Source organism: Ceratotherium simum, chromosome 33 (genome assembly GCF_057802395.1).
Source record: "Ceratotherium simum simum isolate JZ-2026a chromosome 33, ASM5780239v1, whole genome shotgun sequence".
Lineage (NCBI taxonomy): Eukaryota > Metazoa > Chordata > Mammalia > Perissodactyla > Rhinocerotidae > Ceratotherium > Ceratotherium simum.
Window position 1 is genome coordinate 5,077,474 of NC_141932.1, and position 22,156 is coordinate 5,099,629.

General features: G+C 53.9%; 2 protein-coding genes across 2 annotated transcripts in view; both read left to right on the plus strand.

Moving 5' to 3' along the window:
- The first annotated feature begins 4,511 nt into the window (after nucleotides 1-4,511).
- On the plus strand, nucleotides 4,512-18,101 carry HSPBP1 (HSPA (Hsp70) binding protein 1). Its single transcript, XM_004439075.3, has 8 exons — nucleotides 4,512-4,629; nucleotides 4,965-5,261; nucleotides 7,500-7,704; nucleotides 9,730-9,954; nucleotides 12,817-12,972; nucleotides 13,106-13,202; nucleotides 13,671-13,782; nucleotides 17,639-18,101. The coding sequence occupies exons 2-8, from the start codon at nucleotides 5,058-5,060 to the stop codon at nucleotides 17,711-17,713; spliced, it is 1,074 nt and encodes a 357-aa protein (XP_004439132.1). The 5' UTR covers nucleotides 4,512-4,629; nucleotides 4,965-5,057; the 3' UTR covers nucleotides 17,714-18,101.
- A 2,889-nt stretch (nucleotides 18,102-20,990) lies between these two features.
- PPP6R1 (protein phosphatase 6 regulatory subunit 1) overlaps nucleotides 20,991-22,156 on the plus strand; it is a 28,395-nt gene continuing 27,229 nt past the window's right edge. The window contains exon 1 of the mRNA XM_087421102.1: nucleotides 20,991-21,552. The gene's annotated coding sequence lies outside the window, so the exon portion shown is untranslated. The remainder of the gene's footprint in view (nucleotides 21,553-22,156) is intronic.

The window sequence follows — 22,156 nt, forward strand, 5'->3', positions numbered from 1 at the left end:
CTGGCCGGCCCCCCCCTTCCTGCGCCTCCCCCCGCCGGGGGGGTCTGAGGTGCGGGCCGGCGGATGCTGCAGGCCGAGGTCCCCCCCGCCCCCCCCCGCGCCCTCTCTCCTCCGCCTCCTCCTCCTCTCCGCCTCCCCCCGCCACCTCGTCCTTTCTCTCCGGCACGCTGACATCACCATCCGGGGACTCCGGGCCCTTCCCCAAAGTTAACCCTTTCGGAAGGGGGAGGGGAGCGGGGGCAGGGGGCGGGCCCGGGAGCTGGAGGGATGGAGAGGAGGTGGGAGGATGCAGGGAGGGAGGGAGGGAGGGATGCAGGAGGAGAGAGGATGGAGCGAGAGAGACGCCGAGCAAACAGACAGGGGCAGAGATGGAGCTACACAAAGGGAGATGCAGTCTGACATAGGCACGGGGAAAAGGAGACAGAGATGGCAAGAGAGATGGAGACAACCAGAGACAGGGCTGGGGCAGGAGGGGAGAGGAGGAGTCCGCAGATGGGCAGAGACAGGAGAGACAGAGAGACAGGGAGGTGGTGAGAGACTCATAGGAAAGCAGAGACAGGGACAGAGGTGGAAAGAGTCAGAGACCTGGAGAGACAGACAGGCGGGAGAAAGAGGGAGTCCAGCCAGAGATAGGGGAGAGGCATGGAGAACAGCAGAGGCGGTGGAGAGACAGAGAGATGGGGGAGAGTAAAGAGACGGAGAAAGGAGAGAAGGTGATGGGGAGAGACAGAAAGATGGAGAGACAGGGATGGAGAAAGGAGAGATGGTGGTGAGGAGAGACAGAGATGGAGAGACAGAGATGGAGAAAGGAGAGACAGTCATGGGGAGAGACAGAGATGGAGAGACAGAGATGGAGAAAGGAGAGACGGTCATGGGGAGACACAGAGATGGTTGGACAGAGATGGAGAAAGGAGAGATGGTCATGGGGAGACACAGAGAGGGAGAGACAGAGATAGAGAAAGGAGAGAAGGTCATGGGGAGAGACAGAAATGGAGAAAATCAGAGATAGAAATGGAGAGAGACAGAGGTGAAGGAGAAGAGAGTTGGACAGACAGGGAACTGGGGGAAAACAGAGGCAGAGAGATATGGAGAGACAGATGGAAGAGAGATGAACAGAGAAAACAGAGCGAGAGATGGGGAGAGAACTGGAGAAATGGAGGGGATGACAGAAAGATACAAAGCTTTGGAGAGACGGAGGGAAGGGGGAGAGAAGTGGAGATAAGCAGAGACAGGGACAGAGAGAGGGAAAGGTGTGAAGGTTGTGGGGGGAGGTGGGCAGACAGACGAGGGAAGGTCAGAGAGCAGGAGGAAACTGGGAGAGATGGAAAGGGACAAGGGGGGAGGAAAAATAGAGACAGGTAGAGGGTGGGGGGAAAATAGCTGGAGAGACAGATGTAGAAAGAGAGCTACAGAGAGAGAGGGACGAGGAGAGGGATAGAGGTGCGGACAGCAAAATAATGGGGGGATACACACAGGTGGAGGGCTAGATGCTGGGGGAGATGGGGACAGATTGGAGGGCAGAGAAAGGGGGAGACAGGCAGAGAGAGGAAAAGAGTTTTGGGAGTTGCAGACTTCCCAGGCCCCCTTTCCCCACCAGCATCAGAGCCCCATATCCACCCCACAGCCCAGGGTGCATGTTTTCAGATTATCTTGGTTCCATACCTCCATCAAGGATCCTCCCTGCTCCCACAGAGAAACTTCTAGAACCCTCTGAGGCCTCTCTGTATTTTCTGAGACCCCTATGTATTCTCCGTGTCCACCACAGGGTCCCCTAGATCTTCATGTGGGCCCCCATATAATCGTACATCTCCACTGTAGCACATCCATGGATCCGTGCTCAGCCCATGGGTAATCCACAAGCCTCCACCAGATTTCCATGTAATCCAGGACTCCCCTATATCAAGTACCCAAAGGTGTTAGGATCCCATGTCATCCCCAAGTCCTCTATAGAGTCTACCCGTGAGCCTTTAGTCTCCTAGTCAACCACCTCCATTCCATGAACCTTTATGGAGTGCCGTCTGAGCCGGACACTCTCCCAAGTGGGGAGGGCACAGCAGTGAACCAAATCAACAAAGACCCCGGCCTGTGGAGCTCCCATTGCTGTGGATGAGGGAGGCGATAAACAAGAAAAACAAGCAAAATATACCAGTATGTTAGATGGTCGTGATCAGAGCTGAAGAGGAGACTAAAGCAGGGAAGGGGGCAGGAACTGTTTGTTGAGTGGGGTATGATTTAGATACGGTGCAGGAGAGACCTCTCCGTTGAGGGGATATTGAAGGAAATTGAGGGTCAGAGCCATGTGGATAAAGCACTGGGAGCCTTCCAGGCAGAGGAACAGTAGGTGCAAAGGCCCTATGGCAGGAGCGTGCCTGGCGTGTTGTTGGAACGTGGAAGGGGCCAGTGTGGCTGGAGGGGAGTGAGTGAGGGGAAGTGAGAGGAACCGAGATGAGGACGCAGATCGTATATGGCCTTAGAAGCAGGTGACCATATGTCCTGGTTTATGCCTGGTGTTCTGTAATTATTAACAGGGTCTGTTTTCACTCTCAAGTGTGTCGCTATGGGTGGAAAATTATATGGTCATTCTACTGATAGGTCATTGTAAAGGCCATGGCTTTTATAGGGTACCTGGGAGTTCTCATCCAGGCTACCCTCATATGATACATATATTTATATATATAATGTTACATATAATTACATGTTATATGTACGTATATGGTATTATGTAAATACCATATATGTAAATTATAGATAAATAGATTTGGGCATAGGTGTACATAACTGTGGTAGCCTGAATAACAGGTCCCCAAAGACGTCCATGTCCTAATTCCCGGAACCTGCAAATATGTCCCCTTACATGGCAAAAGGGACTTTGCAGATGTGATTGAGTTAAAGATCTTGAGATGGGGAGATGATCCTGATTATTTGGGTGGCCCTAAATGTAACCACAGGGGTCCTTATGAGAGGGAGGCAAGAGGGTCAGAGTCAGAGAAGGAGATAGGATGACGTTGGAAGCAGAAGCCCAAGTGATGGAGCCACAATCCAAGGAATGCGGGTGGCCTCTAGAAGCTGGAAAAGGCAAAGAAACAGGTTCTCTCCTGGAGCTTCCAGAAGGAGCGCAGCCCTTGCAGACACCTTGATTTTAACCCAGTGAGACCCATTTTGCATTTCTGACCTCCAGAACTGCAAGATAATAAATCTGTGTTGTTTTAAGCCACCAAGTTTTCGCTACTTTGTTAACAGCAGCCATAGGAAACTAATACAATAGGGTACCCAGGGACCCAGACCCCTGTCGGATAGCGATCCTCCTCAGTGCTACAAACACCACACACTCACACACACATGGCTTATGCCTTCTATCTTCCCATCTCTGCCCAAAATATCACCCCACACACCCCAAGCCTAGCAGTGTGCTCCTTTTTCTTGTGTGTGTGAGGAAGACTGGCCCTGAGCTAACATTTGTGTGAATCTTCCTCTATTTTGTATGTGGGATGCCACCTCAGCATGGCTGATGAGCAGTGCATAGGTCTGCACCCAAGATTCGAACCTCTGAACCCCGGGCCACTGAAGCAGAGCACATGAACTTAACCATTACGCCACCAGGCTGGCCCTGAGTGTGCTCAATATATCTGTGACTGTGATCCCCACCTGAAGTTGAGTACAACCTTTTCCTGGACCTGGAGGGCATCTTATAGCAGACCAGAACTAGGGTTTTTTTAAGTCCAGCCCAAAGCAAACACCTCCACAGACCAAGCACATGCCCAGACCTGAGCTCCAACCTGATGCGCAGAGGCTGTGAGCCTCCCAAACCACCTGGCCTGGGCATTTTACTTCTCAGCTTTCGGCTTCAAGAATTCTGTCCTCTGCACCTGGCAGGACCCAGGGAAGATTCCAGGAGGAAGAGGCTGGGTGACGAGGGGTCCGCACAGGAGCTGCAGTGTAGAGAATGGGCAGCCCTCTTTGACAAATGGGGACACTGAGACCAAGGGGGGGTGGGGTGGGTTAAACGCTGCCTAGGTCAGCTATTAGGGGTGGGAACCCAGGGCTCCAGTAAAAGATGGGGTGGGGGCCCAGGTAGAGCGGAAAAGGCCTGAGGATAAGGGAGCCCCACAACCTGCAGGGTCGAGATGGGGCGGGGCCGGCGTTGCAGGTATGGGGGCTGGGCTTAGGGAAGGGGCGGGGCTTAGCTGGGAGAGGCGGAAAGGCCTAGACGGGGCGGAGCCTGAGGTGGTGGGGCGGGGCAGAGTTTAGAAAGGGGCGGGACAGGTGGGGGTGGGCGGGGCCCAGCCGAAGCGGAGCCAGGCCTGGGGGCGGGGCCTACACCAGGGCAGGGGTGGACCTTGCAATGAGGATGAGGAGGCGGGGCTCACTGAGGGGCGGGATCCAGGCTTGAGCGTGAGGCGAGGGAAGGGGCCTACGTGAGGGGCGGGGCCGAGCGCAGCGTTGGGCCTGGTGGGAAGGACTTAAGAGGCGGGCAAGCTGCCTCGGCCCCGGCTACGGCCCGAAGTTGGGTGGGTGCTCCGGTGACTTCCGGGAGAGATCTGCGTATTTCCGGTTAAGATGGCGGCGCCCACCAGAGTCAGGTGCGGGCGACTCTGTTTTCAGTAGCGGTCGCGACTCGCTCCCGGGGAGGTGAGGTTCGCCCCGCTCTGGCTCCTGTCTTCGGAGAGGAGGGAGGAGATTTGTTGCTGACGATCAAAGGGAGGGCTTGTTGCTATGGAGGCAGGGCCGTGGCGTTGCTAAGAGACGGGAACGCGTGCAGTGGAGATGGGGGAGGGGGTTGCTAGGTTGCTAGGGAGAGTGGGTGGGGCCTGTTATTAGGGAGGAAGGAGGGGCTTGTGACTTTGGGGAAGGGTCCAGTTGGTATGAAGGGAGGAAAGGGGACTGTGGTTAAGGGGGGTGTGGGCAGAGTGGTTCGAGGTGATGGGGGCGCGCCGAGCTCCCCTAAAACGCCACCTTCTCAGCAGACCCCCAGGAGTCAACCCGTCAGGACGCCAGAGCTACTTCAGCGGTGACCACTCCTATCCCCAGCACATCCTTCCCTTCTTCACAAACAGCCCATGGCGAACCGAGACTCGACGGGCAGCCGCCTGCCCCTGGCGCTGCCCCCGGCCTCCCAGAGTTGCTCGTCAGGGGGCGGCGGCTCCTCGGCGGGGGGCTCGGGCAACCCCCCGCCCCCGCGCAACCTCCAGGGCCTGCTGCAGATGGCCATCACGGCGGGCTCGGAGGAGCCAGACGCCCCTCCGGAACCCATGAGTGAGGAGGTAAGCGATGGGGAAGCTGGGGTGAGGGGTGTGGGGACAGATATATCTTGGAAAGTGTGGCTTGGGGAGCTAGAAGCTGGGGTTTTCCTGGGTAGGGGGCAGGAGTCCAGGTGTGAAGGCATAGTTCGCTATGTTTGTGCCAGATGGGCTACTGTAGGCTGAAGGTCAGATCTCAGAAGTGTCTGCAGAGGCAGATTCCTGGGTCCCAGCACTGTGCTGGGAGGCAGAATAGCTTCATGGTAAAAAGAAAAGACCAGGGTCTCCAGAGCCAGACAGACCTGGATTCAGCATTATCCAGCTGTGTGACCTTGTGCATATCACTTAATCTCTCTGAGCCTCAAGTTCTTCATTCGTAGGTTGATGATGCTAATGAGAACAGCAGTACTACTTAGAGTAGTTCTGAGGATGCAGTTGAAGTAGGGCTCCACACAGTGCCCGGCAGGTAGGCTGTGCTGCTGAAGGCAGTGGGCTGTTCTCCTTAAGAGCACCAGTCTGTGGACAGGCTGCTTAGGCTTTGCGGATTGCTGACTGTGTGATCTTGGGCAAGTCATAAGCTTTCTGTGCCTCGATTTTCTCATCTGTGCAGGGACGATAACAATAATACCTCGTAGGGTGGTTTTGGAGATGAATAGCAATATTTGTTACACAGTCATGCGTTGCTTAACAACGGGGATACATTCTGAGAAATGCCTGGTTAGGCGATTTTGTCAATGTGCGAACATCATAGAGTGTACTTACACAAACCTGGATGGTATAGCCTGCTGCACACCTAGGCTCTGTGGTACTAATCCCATGGGGCCACCGTCGTATATGCAATCCATCGTTGACTGAAACGTTGTTATGCGGCACGCGACTGTTGATGATGTTTTGGTGGCCGTGGCGATTACAGTAGACGAAACATTGTGCTAATCCAGTTACATCCATGCTGTCATTGAACCTTTAGGACAGGGAGGTAGGAAACAGGCACAGAAAGATTAAGCATCCTGCCCGCATTTATCCAGGACTGTGACTACAGAGCCCTCATGGGAGCACTCAACACAGGGCCTGGCCAAAAAAAAACAAAATTCTAGTGGCCTTTTCTCAGCTCTTATCTTATTTGACCTACTAGCAGCATTTGAATTCTCCCCCTCCTTGATCTCTTTTTTCATTTGGCTTCTAGAACAACACAGCGTCCTGGTTTTCATCCCACTCACTTGCCCTTCCTCCCCATGTCCTCTGTTGGTTCTTCCTGGTTCCCTAGCCTCTCAGTGATGGAGTACACCAGGACTCTGCCCTTATCTGTGCTCACTGCCCATGTGACCTCATGTTGTGTTGGGGCTGTACTCTAATGCCTCTCAAGTTTATATCTCTAGGTCACTGGTTCTCTACTGGGGGCGGTTTTGTCTCCCAGGAGACATTTGACAGCATGTGGAGATATTCTGTGTTGTCACACACTGGGGAGGCTGCTATTGGCATCTAGTGGGTGGAGGCGAGGGATGCTGCTCAACATCCCGCAGTGCACAGGATGGCCGCTACCAGAGAACATCCAGCTCAAGGTGTCAGTAGAGCCGAGAGTGAGAAATCCAGGTCTAGGCTGGACTGCCTCCCTGAGCTTCAGGCAGCCTACTCAGTATTTTACCTTGGGTGTATAATGGATCCCTCAAACTTAACATGTTCAAAAATGAGCTCTTGGGGCCAGCCCCGTGGCTTAGCGGTTAAGTGCGCGCGCTCTGCTACTGGCGGCCCGGGTTTGGATCCCGGGCGCGCACCGATGCACCGCTTGTCGGGCCGTGCTGAGGCCGCGTCCCACATACAGCAACTAGTAGGATGTGCAACTATGACATACAACTATCTACTGGGGCTTTGGGGAGAAAAAAGGAGGAGGATTGGCAATAGATGTTAACTCAGGGCTTATCTTCCTCAAAAAAAAAAGAAAGAAAAGAGCTCTAATCTCTGCTCCTCCCCATCCACACCCACTTCTCCAGCTGTCTTCCCCATGTCCTTCTAGTTGCTCAGGACAAGAACCTAGGAGTCCCTGGTGCCTCTCTTTCTCTCACACCCCATAGCCAGTCTCTCTGTAGATCTAGTGTCTAGAAAAGAGTCTGTCAGTAGAAAAGATGCTCAATAGATGTCTGTTGATTGAAGGAACAGTCAGCTCTCATATGTTGGCCGTTATTATTAACGATTGTTATTCATGAATTAATTATTGATAGAGGTTTTCTTCTTTCCCCCACCCTTCCGCCCCTCCTCGTCCCCCAGAGGCGCCAGTGGCTGCAGGAGGCCATGTCTGCCGCCTTCCGGGGCCAGAGGGAGGAGGTGGAGCAGATGAAGAACTGCCTCCGAGTGCTGTCCCAGCCCACGCCCGCCTCGGCCAGCGAGGCTGAACTGGCTGCCGACCAGCAGGACCGCGAGAGGGCCCTGGAGCTGCTGGCCGACCTGTGTGAAAACATGGACAACGCAGCGGGTACACCGGGCCCGCCCCAGCGCACCGCCCAGTTGCCAGGGCCCTGCCCCTTCTGCCTCCTGGTCTCCCTTCTGTCTCTTGCCCCCTCCTCAGCCCCGTGTCCTGCTGCGGCTCAGCCCTTGTCCTTTGTCTCAGGGACCACGCTGCCGGCCTGCTCCCCAACCTCCAGCCTCCGCCTCTCCAGTCTGGCTCCAACTCAGGCCCCAGATGGGACTTCTCTGTCCCTCCCTGCTTTGGCCCCTTGCCACCAGGAGCAGTGATGGCACCTGCTCTCACCCCACACAGCCAGCCTGGCAGCAGGTTCAGTCCACTACCTCCCTGATAACTGGCCATTTTGCCCTCGTCAGCTGGGAGTCCACCATCATTCCCTAGAACATGAGAGAGGAGGTGGTTCTGGGCAGAGTGGTCAGAGAAGGCAACATTTGATCAGAGACTGGAAGTGAGGGCATGAGTTGTGGGACTGGCTCTGGAAAAAACATTCCAGGCAAAGGGAACGGCCAGTGCAAAGGCCCTGAGGTCGGAATGTGCCTGGCGTGTGCAGGAACAGCAGTGAGGCCAGCACGGCAGAGTGGAGAGAGGGATGAGGGGTAGGAAGTGATGCTGGGCGTGCAGGGCTTACAGGCCGAGGTAGGCGCGGTGAGTTTTATTCCAAATGCTGTGGAGCCCATAGAAGGATGAGACCTCACTTCCATTTGGAGGGGCGTGGTGTAGTCATTGAGGGCTGGATTTGTCTATTCTGGAGGTCTCATGTAAATGGAATCATAGACTATGTGACTGGCTTCCTTCACCGAGTGTGACATTTTCAAGGTTCTTCCATGTTGTAGCCTGTACTGGAACTCGATCCCTTTCTGTGGCTGGCTAATACTCCTCTGTGTGGCTAGTCCACATGCTGTATCCGTTCATCAGCTGCTGGGCGTTTGGGTCATTTCCCCCTTTGGTTATCGTGAATAATGCTGCTGTGAACCTTGGTGTGCAAATATCTGCTCGAGTCCCTACTTTCCATGCTTTTGGATATACATGTCGGCGTGGTCACATGGTGACTCTGTGTTTAACTTTTTGAGGAACCGCCAAGCTCACCAGTACTGCTTTATTTACAAAACAGGCAATGGGCTGTCCTTTGCTCACCTCTGGTCTTGTGTGTGCTTCTTCCACAAGGGATGTTCTGATTGTCACAAAGACTGGGGGTCAGTAATGGCATTTAGTGGGCTGGAGCCTGGGACCCTGACCCCCTAAATGCTGACATTGTTGAGACATACCGGCCTTGGAGGGGCCCCCGGTTGGGTGCTGGGAGAGAGCCAGCACTCGGAGGTAGGTCACCTGGGAGCCGGCCGCCCGTCCAGCCTCACGTGGTGTATTAGTCCATGCGTTTGGGCTGTCAAGCAATGCACCACAGGCTGGGAGCCTTAAACAACAGAAATCTATTCTCTCACAGTCTTGGAGGCTGGAAGTCCGAGATCAAGGTGTTGGTAGAGTTGGTTTCTTCTTCTTTTTTTTTTTTGTGAGGATATCAGCCCTGTGCTAACATCTGCCAATCCTCCTCTTTTTTGCTGAGGAAGACTGGCCCTGGGCTAACATCCGTGCCCATCTTCCTCCACTTTATATGAGACGCCGCCACAGCATGGCCTGACAAGCAGTGCGTTGGTGCGCGCCCGGGATGTGAACCGGCGGACCCCGGGCTGCCGCAGTGGAGCGTGCACACTTAACCACTTGCGCCACCGGGCCGGCCCCGAGTTGGTTTCTTCTGAGGCTTCCCTCCTTGGCTTGTAGATAGGGGTCTTCTTCCTGTGTCCTTGCGTGGTCTTCCCTCTGTGTCTGTGTCCTAATCTCCTCTTCTTATGAGGCACCAGTCATACTGGATTCGGGCCCATCCTGTGACATATTTCACCTTACCCACCTCTTTAAAGGCCCTCTCTCCAAATGCAGTCACATTCTGAGGCGGGGGGTTAGGGCTTCAACATGTGAATTTGGGGGGGACATAGCTCTGCCGTGACATCAGGCCTCCCTCCTCCCGTCTCTCCGGCACAGACTTTTGCCAGCTGTCGGGCATGCACCTGCTGGTGGGCCGGTACCTGGAGGCGGGGCCCGCGGGGCTGCGGTGGCGGGCGGCGCAGCTCATCGGCACGTGCAGCCAGAACGTGGCGGCCATCCAGGAACAGGTGCTGGGCCTCGGCGCCCTGCGCAAGCTGCTGCGGCTGCTGGACCGGGACTCCTGTGACACGGTGCGCGTCAAGGCCCTCTTCGCCATCTCCTGTGAGTATCCCGCGGGCTGCCTGGGAGGGGCACGGCTCCCCTGGCTGGGGGCAGAGGAGAGGGGCCTCATTTGTCCGTTTGTTCCCAGCACCTGTCGGGACTCTGTGCTGGGAACAGAGCAATGACCTTGCCAAACCCCCTGCTAGTCAGAGAGCCAGATCCTGCCTATGGAGGAACGCAGCTCAGCTTAAGTGCTCTACGCCCACCGGGGTTCTCAGCTTCGGCACTGTTGACATTTGGGGCCGGATCATTCCTTGTTTTAGGGGGGCCTCTCCATGGGGCTGCTTGAGTGTCCTCACAACCTGGCGGCTGGTGTCCCCCAGAGAGCGATCCAGGATGCCAGGCTGGAGCTCCAGGGACTGCAATGCCTTTTTTTTTTCAACTGATGTAAAATTCACATGGCCATTTGAAAGTGTGCATTCCAGTGCACTCATCTGTCTTTTTTTGGTGGGGGGTGACTGCAGGGCATGCCACTGTGTGGCAGCTACCATTTGGTAAGTTCTTAGAATGGCCAGCCTGGTGCTACAAGCCATTTGCAGGGCATGGTGTCCTGGCTCCTGCTTGACGTCACTGCGCCCCCTGCTCCACCCGTGAGGGCACGGAGGCTCGCAGAGGTTCCCCTGCCGGCCACCGCTCCTGTGTGCCTCTTCGTCTCCACAGAGAAAGGGTTTTGGAAAGATGCAGACCAAGAGAGGGTCAGATGGAGGAGTGTGAGACAGCTCAGAGGACGGGACGGGGTGGGGCGTTGGAGTGGGGAGGAGGGAGTCCCAGGGGGGATGCACGCCCTGCACCTCCCTTTGCTTAGCCTTCTTCAGGTAGACGCGTGGGCCTTGGCGATGACTTTGGCTTTTCACTGCGATGGCAGGAACCAAGGTGCATTTAAAGGGAACAAGGCGATGGAAGGCGGGAGGTTGGTTAGGACGTCACAGTGATAACCTAGGTGAGAGATAAACGGGGAGCGAAGCAGCTATTCTGAAACGGGGACGATTGTCCCTGCAGGGGACATCAGGCAATGTCTGGAGACACGTTTGCTTGTCACAAGTGGGGGTCTGGGGGCTACTGGCGTCTAGAAGTCGCAGGCCAGGGCTGCTGCTCAACATCCTACAGTGCACAGGGCCGCCCCCACCGCACAGAATGATCCGGCCCCAAATGTCAGCTGTGCCTGGTGGAGAGACCGTGGGGTAAAGGGAAGCGCTTGCTCCTGGATATGTCGTGAAGGGGAGTGAAGGGATGTGGAGGCTCGTCATGTCTTCTTCTCCCTGTTGGGTGTTCTTTTTTTTTTTTTTTAATTAAATAACATATTATTTAATCCTATATATCCAAAATATTATCATTTCAACCCATCATTAATATGGAATATTAATGAGATACTTTACACCTTTTTTCATGCTAAGTCTTGGAAACCTACTCTTAAAGCACATCTCAACTCAGACGCTGCATTTTTAGCGGTCAGCGTAAAGGGTAGTTCTGGTGAGGGGACAAAGTTGTGTCTAGTGGGAAAATATTTTAACACTGCTTCAGTTTTTATCTTCAGTTTAAATGAATTACACTCAAATGAGATTAATGACTCAGGGCCTCGGTCACACTTGCCACATGTCAGGTACTTAGCAGCTACGGGTTTCTCGTGGCTCCCGTCTGCCCTGGCCTAGAGCCTGCCCAAGAGCTGGCACCTCCTTGGAAGTGCATCCCGCAGGCCAGTTCTTATTCTGCTCAGAGGCCTTCCAGGATTCCCGTTGCCCTCAAGATGTAGCCTGGCTCTCTGGGCCTCAGTTTCCTCCTCTGTAAAATGGGATTTCTAGAGCACCTACCTCATAGAGTGGTCACGAGGATTAAAAAATGATAATGCGGACGGCCCCGTGGCTTAGCGGTTAGGTGCGTGCGCTCTGCTGCTGGTGGCCTGGGTTCGGATCCCGGACGTGCACCAACGCACCGCTTCTCTGGCCATGCTGAGGCTGCGTCCCACATACAGCGACTAGAAGGATGTGCAGCTATGACATACAACTATCTACTGGCGCTTTGGGGGAAAAAAAATAAATAAAATTATAAAAAAAAAACAAAACAAAACCCGATAATGCTTCTGTCAGTGGATGAATGGATAAACAAAATGTGGCATATCCAGACAATAGGATACATTCAGCCATAAAAAGGAGTGAAGTGCTGATTCATGCTGTAACATGGATGAACCTTGAAGACAATTTGCTGAATGAAAGAAGCCAGACACAAAAGACTACATAGTGTATGATTCCATTTATATGGGATGTCCAGAATAGGCAAATCCGTAGATATAGAAAGCAGACTAGTGGTTGCCAGTGTGGGGAGGGATTGCTAATGGGTATGGAGCTTCTTTTGGGAGTGATGAAAATGTTCTAGAGTTAGGTAGTGGTGATGGCCGGACAACTTTGTGAATATACTAAACACCACTGAGTTGTATACTTTAAAAGGGTGAATTGTACGGACTATGAATTACATCTCAATAAAACATACTTAAGAAGAGATAATGTTGTGAAGTGTAGGCCCATAGAAATCAATGATGATGATGGTAACGTTGATGATGGTGATGGCGATGACAGTGGTGATGGTGATAGTGGTGCTGGTGATCGTGGTGATGGTGATGACAGTGGTGATGGTGACAGTGGTGCTGGTGATGACAGTGGTGATGGTGATGACAGTGGTGATGGTGATGGTGATGTCGGTGGTGGTGGTGATGGTGGTGGTGACAGTGGTGGTGATGGTGATGACAGTGGTGATGGTGATGTCGGTGGTGGTGACGGTGGTGGTGGTTTTGATGATGGTGACGATGATGATGGTGGTGGTGGTAGTGGTGACTGTGACCTTGAGGCCCCACCCTCTCCCTCTTCCCAGGCCTGGTTCGAGAGCAGGAGGCCGGGCTGTTGCAGTTCCTCCGCCTGGATGGCTTCTCCGTGTTGATGCGGGCTATGCAGCAGCAGGTGCAAAAGCTCAAAGTTAAATCAGCGTTCCTGCTGCAGAACCTGCTGGTGGGCCACCCTGAACACAAAGGTGGGGCAGCCAGGGCAGAGGGAGGGCGCAGGTTGTGGGGAGGTTCCCAAGGGAGGGCAGGAGGGAGAGGGGCGGGAGAGTGCACAGGGGAGGGGTGGGACCGCGCCTCTGACCCCCAAGGCACTTCCCCCAGGAACCCTGTGCTCCATGGGGATGGTCCAGCAGCTGGTGGCCCTCATCCGGACAGAACACAGCCCTTTCCACGAGCACGTGCTGGGAGCCCTGTGCAGGTGCGCTGGGCCAAGAGGAGAGGCCTTCCTCGTGGGGATGGAGGGTTTAGGGTCAGAGAGGAGCAGGAGTCATGGTGCTGGCCCTCCCTTAGCCTCAGTTTCCTCACCTGTAGGGGCTGACACAGCAGCCTGGGGTGGAGGGGAGAGTCTTTCTTACATGCCACTGCCCCACACACAGTACGAGCAGATTAGTGTCTCAAAAATGGACAGAATGGAGCAGCCAAGCCAGCGGGCAGCAGCTCTCGCGTGTGGAGTCGGCTCCAGGCCAGGCACTGTGCTAAGTGCGCTGTTTTCTACAAGTCTCATCTTAGTCCCTGGGGCGGGGTGGGGGCAGTAGTGAGGTCCATCTTGCAGATGGGGAAACTGAGGCCCAGCACGGGGAAGCGACTTGCCCAGGCTCCCGTGGGAGCACTGGGGGGTGGGCCTGTGCAGAGGGAGGTTCCAAGGACTGCTCTTCTCTCCCTGCAGCCTGGTGACAGACTTTCCCCAGGGCGTGCGGGAGTGCCGGGAGCCCGAGCTGGGCCTGGAGGAGCTCCTCCGCCACCGCTGCCAGCTGCTGCAGCAGCACGAGGAGTACCAGGTACAGGCTGGCAGGGGCCCTGGCTGAGGGGACCCAGCCGGGGCTCAGCGGGAGGGACCAGCCCTGTCATCCTTGCCATTGGGGCCTCTGTGGTCTATTCGTCCATGCTTTCGTTTACATTATCTTTTTATTCGTGTGTTTCTCTAGTCATCCATTCAGCAGACAGTTACTGCCCCTCCCATGCGCCTCGTGTTGTGTTAGGACAGCAGGGAGAACGTGGAGCTTGGAGTTTCTTAAAGTGCTAACACATTAATTTATTATCCACATTACTTAATATAATTGTCTACATCATATCATTCAAATAGTTAAATATTTATTAGGTTGATAAATAATAAGTAAATGATAAATAGCCACCAATTAAATATTTAAATAGAAAGTAACAAATACATGATAAATAACAGATATTTAATTAGATAATAAGTAACGAGTGGTATATAACTCACTACATGGTTAAATAGATAAGTAAGTAAATGATAAATAATAACTCGTTAGGTATTAGATATTAAGTAACAAATAAGTGATAAATAACTCAGATATTTAATTAAATAGATGAGTATCAAATAAGTGATAAAGAGCAACTAATTATTCAGATAATTATTTAATTATTAAATGATTCTGTGATTTAGGTAACTGATCATTAAGTAGTTTACTCACTTGTTGAAGTACCGCCCAGATGGTGCTGCTTCAGCAAAGCTGAGCGCAGTGAATGTGCCGCCCTCCTGGGCCGTCCGTCCCAGGAGTCCATTCCTCCGTGGACACCGTCAAGCGTTTACAAAGGGGTGCTGGACGCTGGGTGCGAGGAGCAGGGGTGACCAGGAGAGGCTCTATGCCCACCCCCGGGTGCTTGCCCTGTGCCCTTGTCATAGGAACCCATGGAGATATGTGCCTGCAGGCTGTGGGGCAGGGGAGCCCGGGACCTGGCCTGGCCTGGGGCTTCAGCTGGGGAGCATGTCAGTGATTGCTTGATGCATTTGTGCCTTTGTCCCCTGAGCCTCTGGTGGGCCAGACCCTGGCACCAGACCCGTGAGGACCAACCTGGTAAGGGAGGCCTCATGTGAACTGACCAACACTCCTATTTTCTTTTTTTCTTTTTTGTGAGGAAGATCAGCCCTGAGCTAACATCCATGCTAATCCTCCTCTTTTTGCTGAGGAAGACTGGCTCTGAGCTAACTTCTATTGCCAATCCTCCTCCTTTTTTCCCCCAAAGCCCCAGTAGATAACTGTATGTCATAGTTGCACATCCTTCTAGTTGCTGTATGTGGGACGCGGCCTCAACATGGCTGGAGAAGCGGTGAGTCGGTGCATGCCCGGGATCCGAACCCGGGCCACCGGCAGTGGAGCGCGCGCACTTAACTGCGAAGCCATGGGGCTGGCCCTCCTATTTTCTTTTCAAAAAAATTTTAACAGCTTTATTGAGGTATAGTTGACGTAATAAACTGCACATGTTGAAAGTGTGCAACGTGAGAAGTTGTGACACACGTACACACCCGTGGAAACCTTTGTTCTTCCATCCCTCCATTTGTTAGGGGCGGGTGCCTGACCTGGACGCTGGGGATTTGATGAGGAGCAAAGGGATACAGACTTGGTTCTCATGGGGTTCATACGGTGACAGATACACACATAAACAAACACACACACATATGCATTTACAAATACACACATACATATCTAGTGTGTGTGTGTATGTATATGCATGTATAATATAGGTAATATGTGTTTATTTATTTATTTATTTTTGTGAGGGAGATTAGCCCTGAGCTAACATCTGTTGCCAATCCTCCTCTTTTTGCTGAGGAAGATTGGCCCTGGGCTAACATCTGTGCCCACCTTCCTCTACTTTATATGTGGGATGCCTGCCACAGCATGGCTTGATGAACAGTGTGTAGGTCTGCACCCGGGATCTCAACCTGCGAACCCTGGGCTGCCGAAGTGGAGCATGTGAACCTAACCACTATGCAACCGGGCCAGCCCCAATATATATATATATGTAGAGTTTAACATACACTGTTTATAATATGACATCAGGGAGTTAGAACTCCCATGAAGAAAAATTAAACTGGTGAGAGGATAGCGAGTGCTGGGCAGTGATATTCTAGGTAGGGTTGTGTATTAGTTTCCTGTGGCAGCTGTGACAGATTACCACAAACTGGGTGGCTTAACACAGAAATTTATTCGCTCACAGTTCTGGGGACTAGAAGTCTGAAGTCAACGTGTCAGCAGGGCCGTGCTCTCTCTGAAGTGCTTCCCTCTAGGGAAGAATCCTTCCTTGCCTCTTCCAGTTTCTAGTAGTTGCTGGTAGCCCTTGGTGTCCTTGGCTTATAGATGCATCACTCCAGTCTCTGCCTCCATCATCACGCGGCCGTCTCCCCTGTGTGTCTGTGTCTTGGAAATCTTTCCAGATGTGTAAATAGAGGTCTGCTTTAATTCCAGTGTAATTCAGTAATACAATTGCATAGTATTCTGTAAGGTGACTATATCATGATTTAGCCAGTCCTCTTTTTTAGGTATTTTTGTGGGCACTGGGTAAATTAAATTTTACCGATGCTTTTTGAATAGGTCCCATAGTCACGTGGTTCAAAATTCAAGGTGCACAGGAGGGTAAACAGTGAAGTCTCCCTCCTACCCCTGTCCCTAGCCACCTAGTACCTCTCCCAGTTCCTCCTGTGGCCTTCCTGAGATATTCTGTGCACAAAGAAGCAAATGTGCATATAAATTCTTTTCCTCATCCTCTCTCCATTTTGTGCCAAATCAGTGACCACTGTTCTGCTCCCTTTCACAACATCCCCGGGAGGAGTGCGCTGCGTATGGGAGCCCATGGCTCTTTCCTCTTTCGTTTTGTAGCTGTATGGTAGGGATCGTCTCTTTCCTGTAACTGCCCCTCTTGATTGACATGCAGGTTGCTTCCACTCTCTCGCTACCACCAACTCTGCTAAAAGAATAACCTTTTACATATGTTGCTTATACTGTGCGTGTGTCTGTAGAACGATTTCTAGAAAGGGAAACGCTGGGTTAAAGGAGGTTAAAGGTGAGGTTACAGGGTTAACCTATGGTCCTTACCTATGGCCAAGTTGCTCTCTATAGAGGTTGAACCGGTGGACACTCCAGCCACAAGGGTGCCCACCTTCCCACATCCTGGCCAGGACAGGGTGGCTCAACCATTTGACCTTTTTTCAAGCTGATTGGTGAAAAGTAGTCTGATCCAGTTTACATTTGCATTTCTCCCCTGAGTGAAGTTGGACATCTGTTTCCTTTCTTGTGAACCACTCATTCATATCCTTTGCCTATTTATCTATGGGGTGGTGGTTTTTGCAGTTGATTCATTACAGCTCTTGAAGTATTAAGTATGTTAGCCCTTTGTGATGAGTCACAGATATGTTTCACCCCAAATTGTTCTTATTCTTTCATTTCTGTTCCTGGCATCTTTTTGCCATGCAGATACCTTTTATGTTTATGTGGTCCAACCTATGAGTGCTCCATTCTTGGTTTCTGGGGTTTGTATCTGCGGAAAGGGTTTTAAAGAGGGATTAGTAGGGTTCGGTCATATCTGGGAGTTAGAAAGAGCCCAAGGGGGCTGATGTGAGGACAGACCAGTGGAGTGAGACAGGAGGCTGGGAGACCCTGGATTCAATAGTCCAGACACAGTGAGAAGAGAAACAGTGAGTCATGGAACTGAGCAGAGGTCACAGAACCCTGGGTGGCTTCTGGGGGCCGGGGTCTGGGGAGGCGTGGGTGGGCAGCTGGGAGGGAAGAGGAGCCATCTGTGAGTGCAGATTGTGCTGGAGGTAGGGGCCGGCTTCTGCACTCAGGGCTCCCGCTCTCATCCCCCCCCCCCCCCCCCCCCCCCGCCCCAATGCAGGAGGAGCTGGAGTTCTGTGAAAAGCTGCTACAGACCTGTTTCTCCAGCCCAGCAGACGACAGCATGGATCGGTGAAACCTGGTGGCTTCTCATCCCCTTTCTGTGGGAATCCCAGGCCTCTTGCCTCCCTCCCACCCACGAGGCCTTCTCCCAAGGGAGAGCAGGGCCTTGTTGGTGCTGGCCTGGGGCGTGCCAGCCCGTCGCTGCTCAGACCCCTAGGGAGACGCTGAGAAAGGCGCCGGCTCCTTGGACCCCACCTCTCACTCCCCTCCCCCTTCTCGTGTCCACGCTCTTCCAATAAAGGTGTTTCTCCTCCTCCACCTCCTTCACTGCCACCTTTGTCACTTCCCCTGGAGGGTGCCTTGGGAGGGGAGGAGGGGCCCGATCTTAGGGGACCTGGTGAGCCACGGAGGGGACGGCAGCCCAAGAAACCTGGGAATAATAAAAGTGTTGCTCTCTAAAATCCAGAGCCATCGTCTCCTTTCATTTTCCCAGCGTCTCTTAAGAGGGAGTGCAGAGGACACTCGTCCTTCTGTTTGGCCACCCATTGTCTCTGGTTTCTCCTCTGGTTTGACGAATCCCTACAGGAGACGCCCGCCGACCCCAATGTGGAAGCCACGTTCTTTCCCAGCATCCTTTGCAGCGGTGCATCACGTGACTTCAGCCCCACCAATCACAGCCCGCTGCGCGGCCTGCCGGGGAGCCAATGCCAGAGAGGCCGGAGGGCGTGATGGAGGCCGCTCCGTGTGCCCAGGTCCGGCCTCTGGTGGGGCGTGGGCTTCGCTCCCTACTGCCAAGCACCGAGCCTTCTCTCCAGCCTTCTCAGAGATTGGGGGGCGGGGGGGGGCTGACAGGGGAGCGGGGAAAAGGGACGGACTGCCTCCCCTCCTTTAGTAAATTTCTGTTCAGTTTAGCTAAAGGAGGTTTTGTCGTTTACAACCAGGAGTCCTGACTGGTGCCATTTTCCAGACGAGGAAGCTGAGCCCCGATGGTTAATCCGTGGGCAGGTTCACACAGCCACGATTCAGACCTGGGCTAATTCCAAAGCCGTGCTCCTCCTCCCGGTTCCCTGGGTTCCTAGCCCCATTTGATGCCAGACTAATTCCTCTCGTGTGGAATTTACTTGTACTCTTCGGATTTTGGAGGGACAAATTATTTTCACCCCTCTTCCCAAATTCAGAATAAATCGAAAGGTAGCTACAGGATCCGAGAATTGGAGATCAAATATTACCTTTATTACTATTAGAGCCAATCACAGAAAGTGGCTTTAGTCTTGCTGCTACTTCACCCTGGCGTTAGACGTGCTTGCCCGCCTGGTGGCAGGCAGCAGTGGGCAAGCAAAGGTGTCCCCTTGGGTGCAGGGAGCAGGCCAGACACTGGGCAGGCTGGCTCCAAGAGGAGGGAGACCTGGAAGGCTGAGCCATGATGCCCATCCAATCCGGTGAATCATTCCTCTGCCCCTGGAAGGGGTGGAGAGGCCAGGAGAGAGACAGTACGCAATAGAAGTTCCTCCATATGGAAATGTGAACAGTGGGGGAATGAGCGTTCCCACTATACACTTGAAGAGGCCCCTTCAATTCTAAGACAAATAACAGCATTGTCTACCTGTGAGTTCTGACAGGCTGGAGACCCAGCCTTCAGCCCTTAAAACCCCTGCCGCTTCCCAGGTTCTTGCAGACTGACTTCATCAGCTACTCAGGTTCCATTTGGTGGTTGAATATGGCCACACACACACACCCTGCCCCCCGCCCCCCAGTTCCTGAGCATACGTGTTAAAACAGTGTGGCAACAATCAGACTGGAAAAACAGCAAGCCAAATGCTGGGTAAAAGACAAAAGATGTAGGAGAAAAGATGACTCAAGGAACAGAAGGAAATGCCTCACAATTGCTTCAAGCTGTACAACAGGAACCGAGGTCCATTTTAAAACAAGACCTCAAAGAGGAAAAGGTAAGATTGGCAAATCTAAGGAAACAAATTGAGGACTGTGCCAAATTAGATGGTTCAGCAAATATTCATTCTCTTCCATTCCAGCTTCGTGAGAGAAGTACACTTTCCCACCCCATGGCGGGTGGAGTGCAGGTGCCTGCCCCATGACTTGGGGCTTGACCATGTGACTTGCTTCTACCAATGATGGTGGCAGATGAGAGGTGACCTGTGACTTGAAATGTGCTAACAGTTGGGCTTGATCTCTTGTGCTTCTGCCTTCCCTTATGAGATGGTGCCCTCAGGAGCCCACTGGTTCCAGATTATAAGAGACGTGAGGAGTGGGAACAGCCTTGCTGACCTTCACACCTGCAATTCCAAACCATGAACATGATACATGCCACCAAGGCTGTGGTTGTTTGTCACAAAGCAGTAGCTAACGGACACAAGGACCAAAAACCATCATATGCAACAAATACACTGGAAATAGCAAGGACCAGGAGAGACACGGCTGAAAAATGAAATTATTGACGTGGTAACCAGTGAATGCAGGTGGAAATGACAAAGATGAGAGCAATTAGAAGCTAACAGATGTGAAGGACAAATGCATAATTGGCTTCCTTGAAACAGAGGACAACCAACCAGAACCTGAAAATGTACTCAAACACATGATTCAATAAAATGTCCCTGAAATGAAAAAGGTAAATCTGCAGGTTAAAAAAAAAGTAAAAGTTGAGTCCTTACACACATTTACTCAACTTATCCTTACAGTGGGCCTGTAACCTGGTGCAAGTTGGGGAAACTGAGGCTCAGAAAAAGATGAGACCTTAATGCATAGTGATACAAGGTCTAGGAGGATCCTTCCAGTCGATGTTGTTAGAGGATGCTTTGTTAGAGGACACTGGCAACAGTAAAGCCACGGCCTGGTCAACCTAGAGGTGGGACTGAAGTCCGCTTGAAGCACAGAGAAGGCGTCGAGAGAAAACCGGGCGAGACAGAAGCGCTTGGCCTTGGCTGGAGAGAAAACCCGGGATGGATTCCCCAGGAGCTCGACCTTGGAGCCAAAGCAGGAATATGATTGGAGGAGACAGAAGAGCGCGTGGATTTCTAAAAGGAGCGAGCGGGAAGAGAAATCCTGGAGCAGGATTTTTCTCTGGACTTTGGAACGGAGTCGCAAGAGAAATGCCACCGGGTGTGCAGCAGCGCCTGCGCATTGAGTTGTCTGGGTTTATTCGGGGAGAAATGGTTGGAGCAAACTGGCGCAAGCGCATCTGCAACGGAGGTGTTCTGGCTGGGCGGGGTCGAGAGCGGCTGTGCCCAGCGCGCACGCGCACTGCAGGATCCGGGCGCGCGGCCTCCGGGCGGTTGCACACCGAGACGGCGGCGGGAGGGCGGGGCCTCCTGCGTGCCCCTGCGCTAGGGGGATTGTGGGATAGTGGCGGACGGAGCCGGGCGTCGGAGGCCCTGAAGAGGACTGGAAAGCCCGGAGACCTCTCCGGTTTGGGGAAGGGGAGGTGGAGGAAGTGGGCCTCGACTTCCGTCGGCCGCTGCTCAGCATTGCGGCCTGTTCGGACTGCGGAGGACGACGTCTTCCCCGACCGGCGTTTGCTTTCCTGCGGGCTCTGGGCCGGGCCGGGAAAACCGCGGCGACTTCCCCGCTGAGGGCCTGCGCGGGCCTCGCGACCCTGCTAGCCTCCTCCGGCCCCCCAGTCGCGGCTCGCGCCCACCTCGCCGGCGGCCCCGGACCCACCCCCGTCCCAGCCGGCGCCGACCCCTGACACCTGGAACTCGGCTTGCGAGGGCCCCCCTAGCCCCGAGGGCGCGTGCGCGAGCCCCGGCCCGGCCGCCTGCGCGAGTCTCCGCCGCGGCCCCCCGCCCCCACATACCGGGCCTCGGAGCAGGGGCCGCAGGGGCCGGAGCCGCCGGCGGCGGGGCGGGGGGGGCGCCCCGATGAGCCCCGAGTGCGAGGAGCCGCCGCCCCCCCGCGCAGGTGAGCCGGCCGCCCGGGACCCTCCGCCCGTCCAGGCATCCTCAGTCCCCGCTCCGCCCGCCCTCCTGCGCCCAGCTTAGGTACCCCCGAATCTGCTCAGCCCTTTGTCCTTTGGGCCCTTCACTACTTCTTGGGCATTCCCCTCCTCCAGTCTCTTCCTCCTCCGCCCCTAAGTCTTCTAGTCTCTCCCCTCAGCCCCCCAAGTCTCTCAGTCTCTGCCCCTCGGCCCCCCAGGTCTCTTAGTCTCTGCCCCTCGACCCCCCAGGTCTGTTAGTCTCTGCTCCTCGGCCCCCCAAATCTCCTAGCCTCTGCCCCTAGGCCTCCACCTACCCAGCCAACGTTCCCCAGTCTTCTCCCTTTGACCCCTGCACCTCCATTTTCCCCACCTTGGGACTCAACCCCACTCTTTTCTCCCCTGGCCACTCTCTCTCAGACAGCCTCCTCTTTTCCTCCTCAGCCCCTTCCCCTTGGACACCCCCTTGCCCCTCTTTCCCTGTCGCCGGCTGTCTAGACCCCAGCTTCTTGGGGACTCGCACCCTTGGTCAGGACGACTGGATAGTGGGCCTTCCCCTTCCCTTGACCGTGGCTCCCCCACCCCGTGTCT

Excerpts from the sequence above, each read along its gene's own strand:
- HSPBP1 (XM_004439075.3), top strand. The coding sequence starts at position 5,058 with ATGGCGAACCGAGACTCGACGGGCAGCCGCCTGCCCCTGGCGCTGCCC. Across the intron at positions 5,262-7,499 it reads CGGAACCCATGAGTGAGGAG|AGGCGCCAGTGGCTGCAGGA; the intron begins GTAAGCGATGGG and ends CTCGTCCCCCAG. Across the intron at positions 13,203-13,670 it reads GTGCTGGGAGCCCTGTGCAG|CCTGGTGACAGACTTTCCCC; the intron begins GTGCGCTGGGCC and ends CTCTCCCTGCAG.